This window comes from Bactrocera neohumeralis, chromosome 6, assembly GCF_024586455.1.
Source record: "Bactrocera neohumeralis isolate Rockhampton chromosome 6, APGP_CSIRO_Bneo_wtdbg2-racon-allhic-juicebox.fasta_v2, whole genome shotgun sequence".
NCBI lineage: Eukaryota > Metazoa > Arthropoda > Insecta > Diptera > Tephritidae > Bactrocera > Bactrocera neohumeralis.
The window spans coordinates 11,274,446-11,287,856 of NC_065923.1; the positions used below are offsets into that span (position 1 = coordinate 11,274,446).

At 37.0% G+C, this 13,411-nt stretch overlaps 1 protein-coding gene across 1 annotated transcript in view; it reads right to left on the reverse strand.

Moving 5' to 3' along the window:
• Nucleotides 1-4,219: 4,219 nt before the first annotated feature.
• The window catches only part of LOC126763554 (L-lactate dehydrogenase-like), a 176,512-nt gene continuing 167,320 nt past the window's right edge, over nucleotides 4,220-13,411 (reverse strand). Inside the window, exons 2-3 of the mRNA XM_050481170.1 lie at nucleotides 4,529-5,378; nucleotides 4,220-4,467 (exon numbers count right to left, since the gene is read on the reverse strand). Coding sequence (XP_050337127.1) covers nucleotides 4,303-4,467; nucleotides 4,529-5,378 — 1,015 coding nt within the window. The 3' untranslated portion in view covers nucleotides 4,220-4,302. The remainder of the gene's footprint in view (nucleotides 4,468-4,528; nucleotides 5,379-13,411) is intronic.

The window sequence follows — 13,411 nt, forward strand, 5'->3', positions numbered from 1 at the left end:
TTTTTTTTATATATTTAAAATTTATTCAAAAGTCCTTTTCTGTATTATATCCAGTATAGCCAATTCTCCGCAATATTTGCAGAGTATTCGACTTTCTACAAAATCTATGAAACGAAATAGTGAGCAAATGGTTGTGAGCGAGATATCAATTTTTCTGTCTGATAATAAGAAAAAAAGAAAACTGTAAGGTGGGGGATCATCGCGTTCAAATTAGAGTTCATATGTACATGGAGAGAATTTTTTAGATTTGTCTAAAATCCTATTTTTCAGAGTCCCAGGAGGAAAAATATTCGATTTTTTTTTACCCACCCTAATGTACATATATATTTTAATTATATTATCATAAAAACCTCCACTCTAACCCTACTATAAACGAAAAGCGCGCCCAAACAGTTAGGATATACTACATACAATATATGATATACATATTTTCTACCAAAAACTGATCTATGGTATTTCCATATTTGTACACAACAATGGCACAAGTCTTTGCATGATAATACGTAAACATGTAGTTACGTAAATTTCTTTAAAAAACAATTAATTTGATCGAAAAGTATTTAACACAGATAAATGTCATTATCAACCAGCTCGCCATCAATCATCAGAGCCACGCGCTACGGTGCTCCAAATCATGCATATTCATATAAAAATATATTTATACATACCTACTTAAGTGTGCTGCCTGTAATTATAAACTTTTGACGTCAGCTACTGTATTTTGAAATACATATTAACACAACACTACAGATCGCCTGTTGTCAGCCCGACTTTTGCTTCACCACTTGATTACTCACACTGTTACTGCTGAATATTACACGCTGAATGAGGCATTTCATCAAAGCTGCTGCAACATCCACAGAACTTGTGCAATTTAATCGATAACAACAGCGCTTCCACATAACTATTCGTTCATATGTTTGTATGTATGCACGCACTGGCATAATTGTATATCAAGTCACTCTAGTGTAGTTGTGAAATCGTGACCACACTAGTTAGTAACGGCTATAATTTTTTAATGGGATTAAACCGGAAAAGCAATAATTGGGATATTACAAATTACTATTATTTGTTTACTATATATTTTAATGCGATATCGTGCTGATCACTAACAACAATTTGTTCTCCCAAAACGCTATAAATGTAGACGCTTGAGTACCTAATTCAAATAAATATTTGTAGAAATAAATTTTTATATGAAACTAAATAGTTAGTTAAAGCCGTGTTGATGTCATTTGTGTACTCGGCAAAAAATTCAAAATCGCTTCCAGAGGGTACATATTACCGTAAAATATTGCAATTAAAATTTGTTTGATGTACTCATTACAGGTAATAAAAGCAAGATCAAACGCTTAATGAATGATTGTATGCCTTCGCAAAGGGGATTTGTAGGTGCTTTATGATATTTGTTTAATTTTTTTAAGTCAACTCACTGCTAGTTTGCTTAGTTCTCGGGCAAAATAAACATTTTTATATTACATACATAGATCAAGCTCCCAAGGGACAGCCTCCCTGTAACGAGTTAAAAGTTTAAGGGACACAACTAAAGTAAAATTTTTAAAAAATATATTTTTAGTTAGTTTTTAAACGCGCTCCTCTCGAAATAGCATTTTTCGAATTTGCTTGAATGATTATTCGGGCACAAATAATTCGAAATCGAATTTCGGCAGACCAGAACAACCAAAATTTAGGTAAAATTTAACTTTTTGAACACCGCATTTTGTCAATTTTTGATGTTTTTCGACGGCTGTTCATAATTTTAAAATTCTTAATTTATTTTTCAAAATCTATGTCGTTCCCCTCAAAGTAATCCCCCTTGGCTCCAGTTTACTTGTGCCAAAGTTTTATCAATTCTCAAAACAGTCAATTTCCGGAATAGCCTTCAATGCGCGTAGCGATTCAGGTTTGATTCAGATTAAAGAGTTCACTTGACTCAGAAAGGTTTCACCGAAGCGGTCGATTGAGTTTGCTGAATAGCCAGAAGTCACACGGAGCTAAATCAGGCGAATATGGTGGTTGCGGCACGAAATCGGTTGAAAATTTGACGAACAACTCATGAAGAATCAATGCAGTACCCGACAGTGCGTTATCGTAATGCAAAAACCAATAGTTGTCGGACCATAATTCTGGCCTCTTTTTACGAATAGCTTCGCGCAAATGACGCTTAACGCTCAATTAGTGTTCTTTGTTGACAGTTCGGCCAGTTTGACAGTTGGAAGGAATTCGAAGTTCACCACATCTCGATAATCGAAGAAAACTGTTGAAAAAAAACTTGATTTTTGACCTGCTTTGACGTCGTTTTTTAGACTTCGGCTTACCTTTGCTAAGTTATTGATCATCTGTTTCCGGGTCGTAAGCATTGATCCAAGACTAATCGCCAGTAATGATACGTTTTATGACATCCTGAAAAGTCGGAAAACATTATCGCTACGCTGTTTTTCGAAAAAATTTAGTAATTTTGGAACCAAGCGTGCTTTCACTTTTCTAACGCCCAAATGTTTTTTCAAAGTAGTTTTCCGTGATCCTTTCGATATTCCAAAGAAGCCATGAAGCCATATACCATATATATTATATAAATATACCTTTAAAACAATTGATAGAGAGTTTTCTTTCCAGACCTACCACATACATGTTTGGGACTATGTGTCCAGAAGTAGCCAATCCTATCGACTATTTTCCATTTTCTTTGCTTTGTCCTCTCTTCCATGGATAGTCATGTTTGACAGCTTTAAGCCCTTTAATTGGTTGAAAATACACACACATTTTCTTTAAAGAAGTAAAGAATAACTATGAAAGAGCTCGTTTTTGTCTATAGCACACCCTATATTCCCGGTGTGGAAGTCATTTATTTACTAATAATTATAATTAATTGTTAATACACGTGACATAAAATATCTGTCTGTACTGCAATTATTCTCTCTTAATAATTATTATTGAATAATTTAACTCAGCTGCTCAAAAGCAAGCATAACAGCTTAACTCGATAATGGTATATTTAGAAGTAGAGATATTAAGTTAGAACTCTTTTAAATTTTATTTTGGAATTCGTAAACAGTTTAATTGAAACGTAAATTGACTTTAGCAATAATTTTCAGACGCATAAATAAATGTTTATTTTTCATTGTAATTTTTTTGCTAGTAAATCTGAAATTATATTTATTCAACTTGTATACTTGCAAAACCATCCATTTATAAATAACACACAGTATTTCTTTGTTTTTGCAAATTTAATTTTAATGCTAACAGTAAAATCAATGCAAATATAAAATACATTGTGTTGTTGCAATTCTTGCTTGCATTACTTATACAAACATGCATTTGATATAGGTCTCGCTCTGGTGCCAATATTTGCCTTCCACGCGATCATTGTCACGTTTACCTTTTGCCGGTCTTCGCTTGCAGTTTAACTGTAAATGTTGACGCACCGCTTGCATACAGTGGAGTTCGCATCTACAGTGTTAAAAATAACAGTCCGACATATAAAATATAAATAAGACTGGGGACTTCTGATTAAACAGTTATTCGAAAGAATTTAATGTGGTTTGACGATAAAAATATTTTTAAATAATACTAAGACCACTATTTCGAAGTACTCGTAAATTAAAATGTTTCCAAGAAAGCGGTAAAATTTTGATATCATGGTTTTCTTCTTGAAATCCGCAATTATTTAAATAAAACAGGCAGTCTCTTTCCTTATATTATTCATATAAAACCATACTATCCAGACCAGCTCCGAACTAGTAGTATAGAAACTGGTAATCTACGAAGAGAAAGTTAAAAAGTATTCATGCACTCGAGAACAGAAGATAGAATTGAGATAGAACATTTAGGGTGATAATAAAATTGTCGTCATTACCGTAAAAATTATAGCTGCACATACATCTTGAGAGATACATTTTTCCACACAGGCTTCCAGGTACGATTTTAGTTCTTCTGTTTTATAATGATTCGTAGGATGTTCTGAGCTCATTATAAGAAATTTCATATAACTCCTCAAAAACCCATTAGAACCCCTTATAATTAACTAAAAATAATTATTCTTTAGCAATAAGAGATAGCTGACCTTTTCCCTCTCAGCCCCTCCACCTCATAACATTGCACGTTTCAATAAAATATCGAACAATCAGTAACAGAAACTAAGAAACTCTTTAATAGAAAAGAAAAACAATTTCCTAAAATAACAAGTGTATTTTAAGAAATTGTTTTTATTGTTCTTCTGATCATTAAGATAAAATAGAATCCAAATACAAAATCAACACATTCAAATGGAACGTCACTATCCTTTTTTCTCTTCCTCGCCGACTAACCACATATAGATTTTATCGCTTTATCTATGGCTTCGGCTGATTTGCACAGATTTTGTTGTTCACTCTCACTTAGTTGTAGATTTATATAGGAGGTTACGCCATTCGCGCCGAGCACTACCGGTAAGGATAAGAAAACATCATTTTCAATGCCTTGACGATCCTAAAAGCAAATGAAGTTATAATCCTTATACATCAGCAGACGCATCAGTGCCTTAACTTACCTTTGCCGAGGTAGAAACTGTGACTACCTCTTTTTTGTTATCCAAAATTGTCGAAACTACAGACGCCGTTGTCAGACCGATTGCCCAATTGGTGTAACCTTTACCGGCGATCACTTCATAGGCTGCTTTAACGACTTTTTTGTGCACTTCACCCCATTGATCGGTGTCCCCCTCGGAACCCACACATTTCAGTAGATCGGCAAAACGTATGCCACCCACATTCACAGAGCTCCAAACTGCCACTGAACTATCACCATGTTCACCAATAATATAGCCTTGTACCGAGCTGGGTGCGACACCCAGACGTTGTCCAATAAAATAACGAAAACGTGCTGTGTCCAGGTGTGTGCCCGTAGCGATTACACGTTCTTTAGGCAAGCCCGAAATCACCCAAGCGCCATGAGTCAAAATATCACAGGGATTCGAGACCATAACCAATATCATATCTGGTGAATACTTGACAAGTTGTGGTATTATTTGATCTAAAATCTTCAAATTCGTTTTCAACAGATCCAAACGCGTTTGTCCCTCCTTTTGCCGTGCACCAGCTGTGACAACACAAACAGCTGAGTCCTCCGAAGCTTTGAAATCTGTGTTGCCAACAATTGTGGCATCCCTTAGAAATACGGAGCCATGTTGCATGTCTTTGCTTTCGCCATTCACCAATTTCTCGTTGGCATCTATGATGCACACTTCATTCGAGACATTTTGCGATAGTATACTCATCACTGCAGCCATGCCCACTTGGCCGCATCCCACAACAGTGACTTTGCGTTTCGTTTTCTTGGCGGGTCTAGCCACAGTTGTGATCAGTTTTTCGCGAACTAAATCCGTTGAATATGCCCTAGAACTGAAAATAAGTTGATATTAGCTGTTTATTGCTGAAACAAGTTATTGAAAACTATTTAAAATAAATTTGGTTTGGCAAATATTTTGGAAATCCGCATATTTTTTTTTAAATTCACATAATTTATCGATAATACATATTGTCATCATCAGAATAGTGTATAAAACTCGATATAAGGGGCCTGGAAAAGCGCAAAAATCTTCCAGAAATCTTCCAGAAGGTTGTGAGGAACCTTCTTTCAATTCGCAGTTCAAGGTCACTAAAACCAAAAAAGTGGAGTAACGTTAAGAGTATTGAACCAAAAAAATCTTAGTCACATATACTATACATGTGAATGGTGCGGCTAAAAATCAAAAAATGTGAAAAGAAAGTGCAAAACTCCAAAATTAGTCCGATACTATCAAAAGTGCTGATTAAGTGGATTAGCAATGCAATCGACGAACAATTTAAGATATTCCACAACTCTAAAAAGTCAGTTACAGAAAAAGCCTATATGTGCATTAATGGGTTAAGAAACGCCAGGCGCGACATCTCTTGACTATGATAAGAGTTTGAAGCCTTGTGAAACTTGGCTATTTACCAAATATGTAAATGTTAACTAACGACCGCTAGATGTCGCTTCAAGTTATTAATGAGAACCTGTGTTTGAGAACTTATATGCGTACAAATATACATATGTCCTATGCATATAGCTTTCTGAAGAAGTTAAGGAAATAAAAAGGCGGTAATGACTTAAAATGTATAATATAGGAAAACCCGAATAACGAAAGCCTTGTGCTAATCTAAAACATTTTTGAAATTTCCTTTTCGATAATCCTTACTACATTAGTAGATTTGATAAAAAATCGCTCGAAAAGGAGAAAGAGAAAAACCTCAACTTCTCATATATATGTATATTCTCTATATAGGAACTTGATCTCAATCGTTCAGTTTCTATGGCGGATATATGCTATAGTGGTTCGATATTGACGGTTCCGACAAATGATCAGCTTCTTGAAGAGCAAAAATTTCAGATCGGTACCTCCCTGTATACAAACAGGTATTACAAAACGAAGAAGTCAAGAGTGGTGAAAAAAACGAAAGTATTGGATATTGGCGATTTATTTCTCAGGTAGTATCCGATTATCTCGATATACTTTTGCCCATCTCAAAAATATATTTACTGGAGTCCATCAAAGTAGGCCTCCTTAGCGGCGAAAGTCTTCTAAGTTGACTCAAGTTTAGTCCAGCGTGTTACTTTTTCAATTTTTAAGGTTAAAGTAGATGGAACAATAATCTCTTGTTCAGTTCGATCAATTTGGCTCTGGCGAAGGAGGAGCTAAGTGGGTTATAAATTCAGAGTGGGCAAACATGACATCCATCGTGCCAACAGATTTATATTTCATATAATATAAGATCCACGTGTGAAAATCAAAATCCAATGGAATGAGCTACGTGGGTGCAAAACTGCAAAAGTCATGTGTGAAACGGTGGAACGGAAGTACACAAAATTCCTATTAATACTCGAAAAAAGAGACACTGCAGGAAATGTATAGAAACAAGGGAGCATCTCTTGTTCACTTGTCCCGCAATGGCACGACCACGCTGTAAGCATCTGGGGTCCCCATTGTATGATACACTGGGGGAGGTATATATAGTAAGGCAGTAGAGTCTGTTAAAATTCGCGTCATCCTCTTCGACTTAGCAAAAGACCTCCATCTGGTATCGCAAAGAACCAAACTGGTCTATGCGTGGCTTATTGGCCTACCAGATTAACCTAAGCTAACCTAATCTAAAAACCTCATGGCTTATTTGCCTGCCGTACAATCAGCAAACCGTCATTACAGAAAACAGAGAAAATTTTCCGAGTACAGCGCTCTTTGATTTCACTACAGAATCCAGTCATCGTTCAATACTGTTATTATTCTATTTTCTAAAATTTGTGGGCACGATCTCTTCTACCCATTGTCAAAACGAACTCACTGGTCGGATATTGCTGAAATTTTGACAGTGATTCTAGAGTGCACTTTACCTTAGCTTAGTGGATCTTTTGGTTACCGAGGCTAAGTTGTTATCGAACCGCACTGGTATTTAATTTGATTTTCGTATCATTTTATTGTTATTTAAATTTTTAAGTAACTGTAAATTCTATTCAATCTCAGCAACTGCTCTCAGTTTGTTGCAATAATCATGTAAGCTATTAATTGCCTCATTGAGACATAGAAACATGAATAACAGTAAACCAATATTAGTATTAATGTGTTAGGGCAGTTGCATTATCACCACCCCGTCGATGGGGCAAAACAATCAGTCCTGGCGCAACATCAATACAGAAGCGTCAATTAATGCTAATTTGCATAAACATTCGTGCAACATTTTTCAAACAGCAGTCGCACATTATGTGGCAACGTATGGTTGTCACAGTCGTCGCCCCTCTCTGTTGTTGTTGCTGTTATTTTGCATTTATTAAATGCGCTGTTATTGTCGTTAAAAAATTCTGGTTCGATGTCGCATTGCAATCGCTCTGTCTGGCATTGTTGTTGGCCATCACATCACATTCATCTGCGGGCCGTTTGCATTTTGTTGCTGTGGTTGTTGTTGTATGCATCTAATTTTTGGAGATCGCCGAAAACAACAACAAAAAAGCAAGAACAGCGGCAATGGTCGCGGTTGCGTTGTTTTTGCTATTGTTGTTGTAGCCGACGAATCATCGACAATGAGTTGAAACTTTGCCAAATTTTAGCTGTTGTTAGTGTACGGATTTCGCTTGTAGCAACATCAACATCAGTTGCTATTGCCGTTGTTGTTGTTTTTTGTTGTTTGTTTTGCTGATGGTACTGCAGCGCTAATGCTGCTGCTTCAGGGAACGCACAAGCTGCGGTTTTAGTGGATTGTCTTTGCAAGCATTGTCTTCTTTGCCGCAACATTTTTTCGGTATTTTTCTTGTAGATTGTTGTTGTTGTTGCGCCGCGTCTGTTTCTTTTTATCGATTATGAATGCATCAAACAATGGATGACGCAGCTCAGCAACACCGCGACTTAACAACTTAATAATCCAACAAGGCGCTGAAAGCCGACAATGAAAAACTTCACTGTTGCTTGTTCGACTGGTGGAGAGGATAGGCAACGTTGCTGCCCTATGGGCGCTTAAGATATTTAAAATTCCGTCCATTTTTGGATGAATGACGAGGAAAGAGTTGTAAAAGAATTTGCTGGGAAATCTGTTTATTTCGTCCACATGTTCCATGGTCGTTGGTGACTTAAATTCTTGTGAGAGTTTAAGAAAGTGAGTGCATGAAATTAGCGGATTTACGCAAACGACAAATCTAAGATACTGGAGAACATAAAAAATCTTGATATCAAAAAATTCTCCCTCTTCACAGACGAATCAAAAATAGCTAATGGATTGGTCGCCGAAATTTATTGCTCGCAGATGGATCTTATGTGACTCTTCAACTTCCGCAATACTGCAGTAACTTCCTGGTGAAAGTCTTTGGGGTCTCAGTAAAGAGGCTGAGATGGCCAACAACGCAGGAAACAGCATACAGAGGATGAGTAAGACGTCGATAGCCAAGCGACTCTTAAGACCATAATCTCACATCGCAGAAAATGTCTTTAGAAGCAGGGAGACAGTAGATGTATACTATACATAAGGTATTAAAAACCGTACACAATGAATTTTTCGAAAGATCTGATAGACGGGTTATGATGGGGTCGAGTGCCTTAGGGATCGCCAAGAGTCCCCACTCTGTCTCCAAAGGATGCGGGTCGATTGTTGCCTTAATGACAGGTCGCTAGTGCACAAGTGCAGCTGAAACACCTCCTATGCTTCTTTCCAGCCTTATCGAGAACTTGTCTTAGAAATTAGATATGTATAAAACTGGATATCAAGCCACTCTTAAAGTTTGAAAAAAGTGTTGAGTCATGTATGACGAATTCTTCAGTTCAAATTAAACTGAACTTCTATCTGGAATTACTAGGGACCAGTTGGTCTATGTATAGCGTGACAGACGACTAGTGTAGTCTATCCTAACCTAACCTAGTTGTTCCGTAAACGGCTACCATGGAGGACAACGTGACAAAAGCCGATAATTTCATATTATGCAAGAGGTAGTCGAAACAGCGGTCTTCATCCGTCGCGTTTGTTTCGAACAAAGCAAAGACTGTCAGACTGATCGGAAAGGTATCGGCCACCGTTTTCTGGCATTTGCATGCACAGTTTGGTTTTTCAGATTCGCTCCCGTTTATTTCGAAACTGCAAAAAGTAAATCTCCGGCAGAAGTTTGTGAAGGTTATCGCAGCCACGGAAGCCTGTTTTACAGACCTCTTCATGAAACTTAACTACCAGACGGGCTTAAGTTCGAGAATCGCTAGATCCAGCGTTTCGAGCAAGAAACAGACTATGTTGAAAAATAAAAAGTAATTTTTTCCACACTTTTCGTTTTTCTTTGTAAGCTAAAAAATTATTGGACCATCGTACAAACTCTTTATTCTTTTTTTTAGTGCAGAGTAGTGCAATAAATTAAAGAAATATACCAAGCTATGAGAGAATCAATTGAGCTTCCTTGGAGATCTTTTAATATCAAAAATATAACTTAATCAGAGCAGCTTAACTGGATATGTGGTAAGCTAATAAAATTTTGTCCTGTAAAGCTTTAAAATTACAATTTCAAGTTAAAGCTATGCACAAAGTTCAGCAGGAAGTCCCAAGAAGGGGTAAAGGAGAAATAAATATTTTCCTGCAGCAGCATCCTCCCACTTTCTATACATTACTGTCCCATAGCGAATGTCGAATGCTTAACACTGACCACAAATACTTTGCGCTGGCCAAACGAAATAATTTTCAATGAAAATATTCAATTTCGTTGTGTTTTCGATTAAAAACAAAAATAACAAAATAATTCTCTAAATTCATTTTGTAAATTATTTTATGATTGCAATACAAATCCCCCTGCGTGCATTCTCGCAGCGCTCTTCCTTTGGTGCACAGCGCCAAGCGCCCACATATGAGACTCAATATAGTTAGTATGTGTGTATGTATGTAATCATGTGTGTGTGTGCACGCACCTACATACGCAAATCACTATCGCCGGGCAAAAAGTTGTGCGCCTCGAAACATTAAAATTTACATTTGTGGAATTTTCTATATTGTCAGTTCATTTGCATGTGCATTAGCAACAAATATTTCATAAACCACACAAAATACTATATAATGCCTTCAAAAAGCACTATTTCTACATCGACACTCACACACGCACGCGCGCACACTCTCATAATGCAAAAATTCGAATTCAATTCATGGTAGACAGAGGAGAAAAAAAATTACGGAGAAAAAAGATTTATTTGACATTTTCCGGCAAATCATTTGTGAATTTTCATTTCATTCTAGTTTTGCATACAATCGTAGTTTTCATCGATTTATTGCCCGAACTGCAGCAGCAAAAAGAGAATAGAAAATTTGCAATATTGCCAAATAAAAATCCACACACATTTAGACTCATGTACATATGCGCATAATAGATGCTATAAAACCCAGTAGTCAAACCGGCTGGGTTCTCAACTCAAGAACTACCACACTGATTTTTAGCTATTTTTATACTCTTGTAACATGTTGCTAAAGAGTATACAAGTTTTGTTCACTTAACGGTTGTAACTTGAGTAAAACTTAAGATATCGCAATGAAGAGACAGAGACATTGAATTTAACTCCCGAGGTGGTATGAGAGGGCTTTATACGAGCTGGTGTCAAAATCGGACGATGGGCGTGGCGCCGCTCACTTTTGGGTAAAATCACATATCTCGCGACCTGTTCAACCGGTTTCAACCAAGTTCGTGCATAATATTCTTCTAACATTCTTATGTTACGGTTTTCCTTTATAACGAAATTTTAAATTCCATCTGATTCTTTCTTTCAAGATAAAACTTCGAACGAACATTGCCTTTAAACTATGCCAACTTATTTCCAGAAACTATCCAAATCGAATTATTGAAATGCAGAGAGAATTTTGTTCAGTATTGTTTGGCATTTCATCATGGAAACACTTACGCTTGAACAACGTTTACAAATCGTGTTTCGATTCGCGTAGCACAACTTATGGTCAACATAATCGGTCCATCTTTAGACCAAGCTTTCATTATTGGATAATATTCGACCGAATCAACCACGTCCAGCATGCAGTGAAGAAAATATACCAGCTGTAGCTGAGAGTGTACACGAAGACCATGGAGAGTCGATTCGGCGCTATTCGCAGCAACTCGGACTGATGTGTGGAACGACTTCGCGCATTTCACGTCGAGATCTTAAATTGAAAGAATTGAGCTTGTGGAAGAACTGAAGCAAGGGACATCGCTTTACTCTATGGGCTCTTGAAAAGTTCCAAGAAGATCTGACATTTTCCAGCCAATTTTTTCAGTGATGAAGCCCATTTCTGACTCAATGAGTATGTAAAAAAGCAAAATTGCCGCATTTGGGAGGAAGAGTAACCTGAAGGCATTCAAGAGCTGCATTTCATCCAGAAAAAACAAAGGTTTGGTGTGGTTTGTGGGCATTCTGCTTCGATTCAGGCCTTGAAGCAAAACTTCACTCTTGTCATTCGAAACCAGTCGAAATGCTCTAACGAGTCATCGAAAATTGGACTGAACGGATGGACCATCTGAGATATAGCAGCGGCCAACATTTGAAAGAGATAAAGTTTTCGCCTCATTGATATATGGATATTGAACTTCATACAAACATAACACAGTGTTTGGTCATGCAGTAACGATCCAGTCCGGGTCAAATTTGATCAGAAGATATGTATATGAGTGCTCTAAAACTAGTACAAAAGTCGTTCGTAAGAAGTCATTAATCGCTATACATAAATAAAAATGTGTAAGGCTTTTACAAATAAAAACATAAATAACTAAAACAAATATTTACAGGCCCAAACCACCAGTTCCTCGCCCGACTACTCCGATCATTCGAGGATACTTTTGCTATGTAAATCTGCGTAGACCACGCATTCGGGCAGCATTATTATTGCATGCCTCCGAGAATTTGTTTTGCTGTTTTGCAGCGCAACGCGCTTGCCTTGTATGTGTGTGTTATTGGCGATGTTGCAAGTACTCCACATTTGCATGCGTACTTCAAACTAGACCCATACATATGAGCATTCATAAATGCATAACAAGTAAGCACATAAGTATGTGTTTACGCAAACACGTGTGAATATGTGCGGGCGTGTGTGCGTGTATGTGTGTATTACGTGCCCACTTGCAATTCCGTTGTATGTTAATTTCCTATTGAATTTTCAATTAATTGCTGGCCGTTTGCATTTGCCATTGCAATCGTATCGCACAAACAACTAACATTCAATCACACAAGCAGCAACAAGCAAAACAACAACGCCAGCATCAACAGCAACAAGAAATCATTCATTTTGCCATGGAAACAAACAACTGTCGAGGATTAATTTATGGCAAGCATGCAATGATGGTGCCTTGGCGCTGGTGTCACAGCACGAATCATACCGAAAGTGAATGGGTAAGTACTCCCAAACACACACACACACGCTCGAGCTTGCATGTAGCACTCACATGTGTGTTTTGCATGTTTTAATTTAAATTTTTTTTATTGCAACATTTGCCATATGTCCAAATTGACTCACAGCAATAGAATCTGGATTTTTTTTACCTGCAACTGTAACCACATGCAACCGCATTTACATACTTACATCTATATATATGTACTTAGAAATGTGTAATGTATGGCCGTTTTCCAGAAAGGGTCGTGATTGACCTTAATTATTTTTGGCAATTTTTTTCACTTTCTGTGATTATGCTCCGATTGCGAGATTATTTCTTGCGTAAGTCAAGAAAAAAGTCGAATTTCTGGAAGTGTGACGGACTTTTCAATTTCATTGTTCAGTTTGAACTAAGACAAAAAGGTTCAGTTTGAACTAAGATTGTCAAACAAAACGTCAACTTCGTTTGCACTGAAGCCATAATAACCTTCATAAAAAAGGCTCCATACAAGAACTTGATTTTGATCAGTTTGTATGGCAGCTACGTATATGTATCA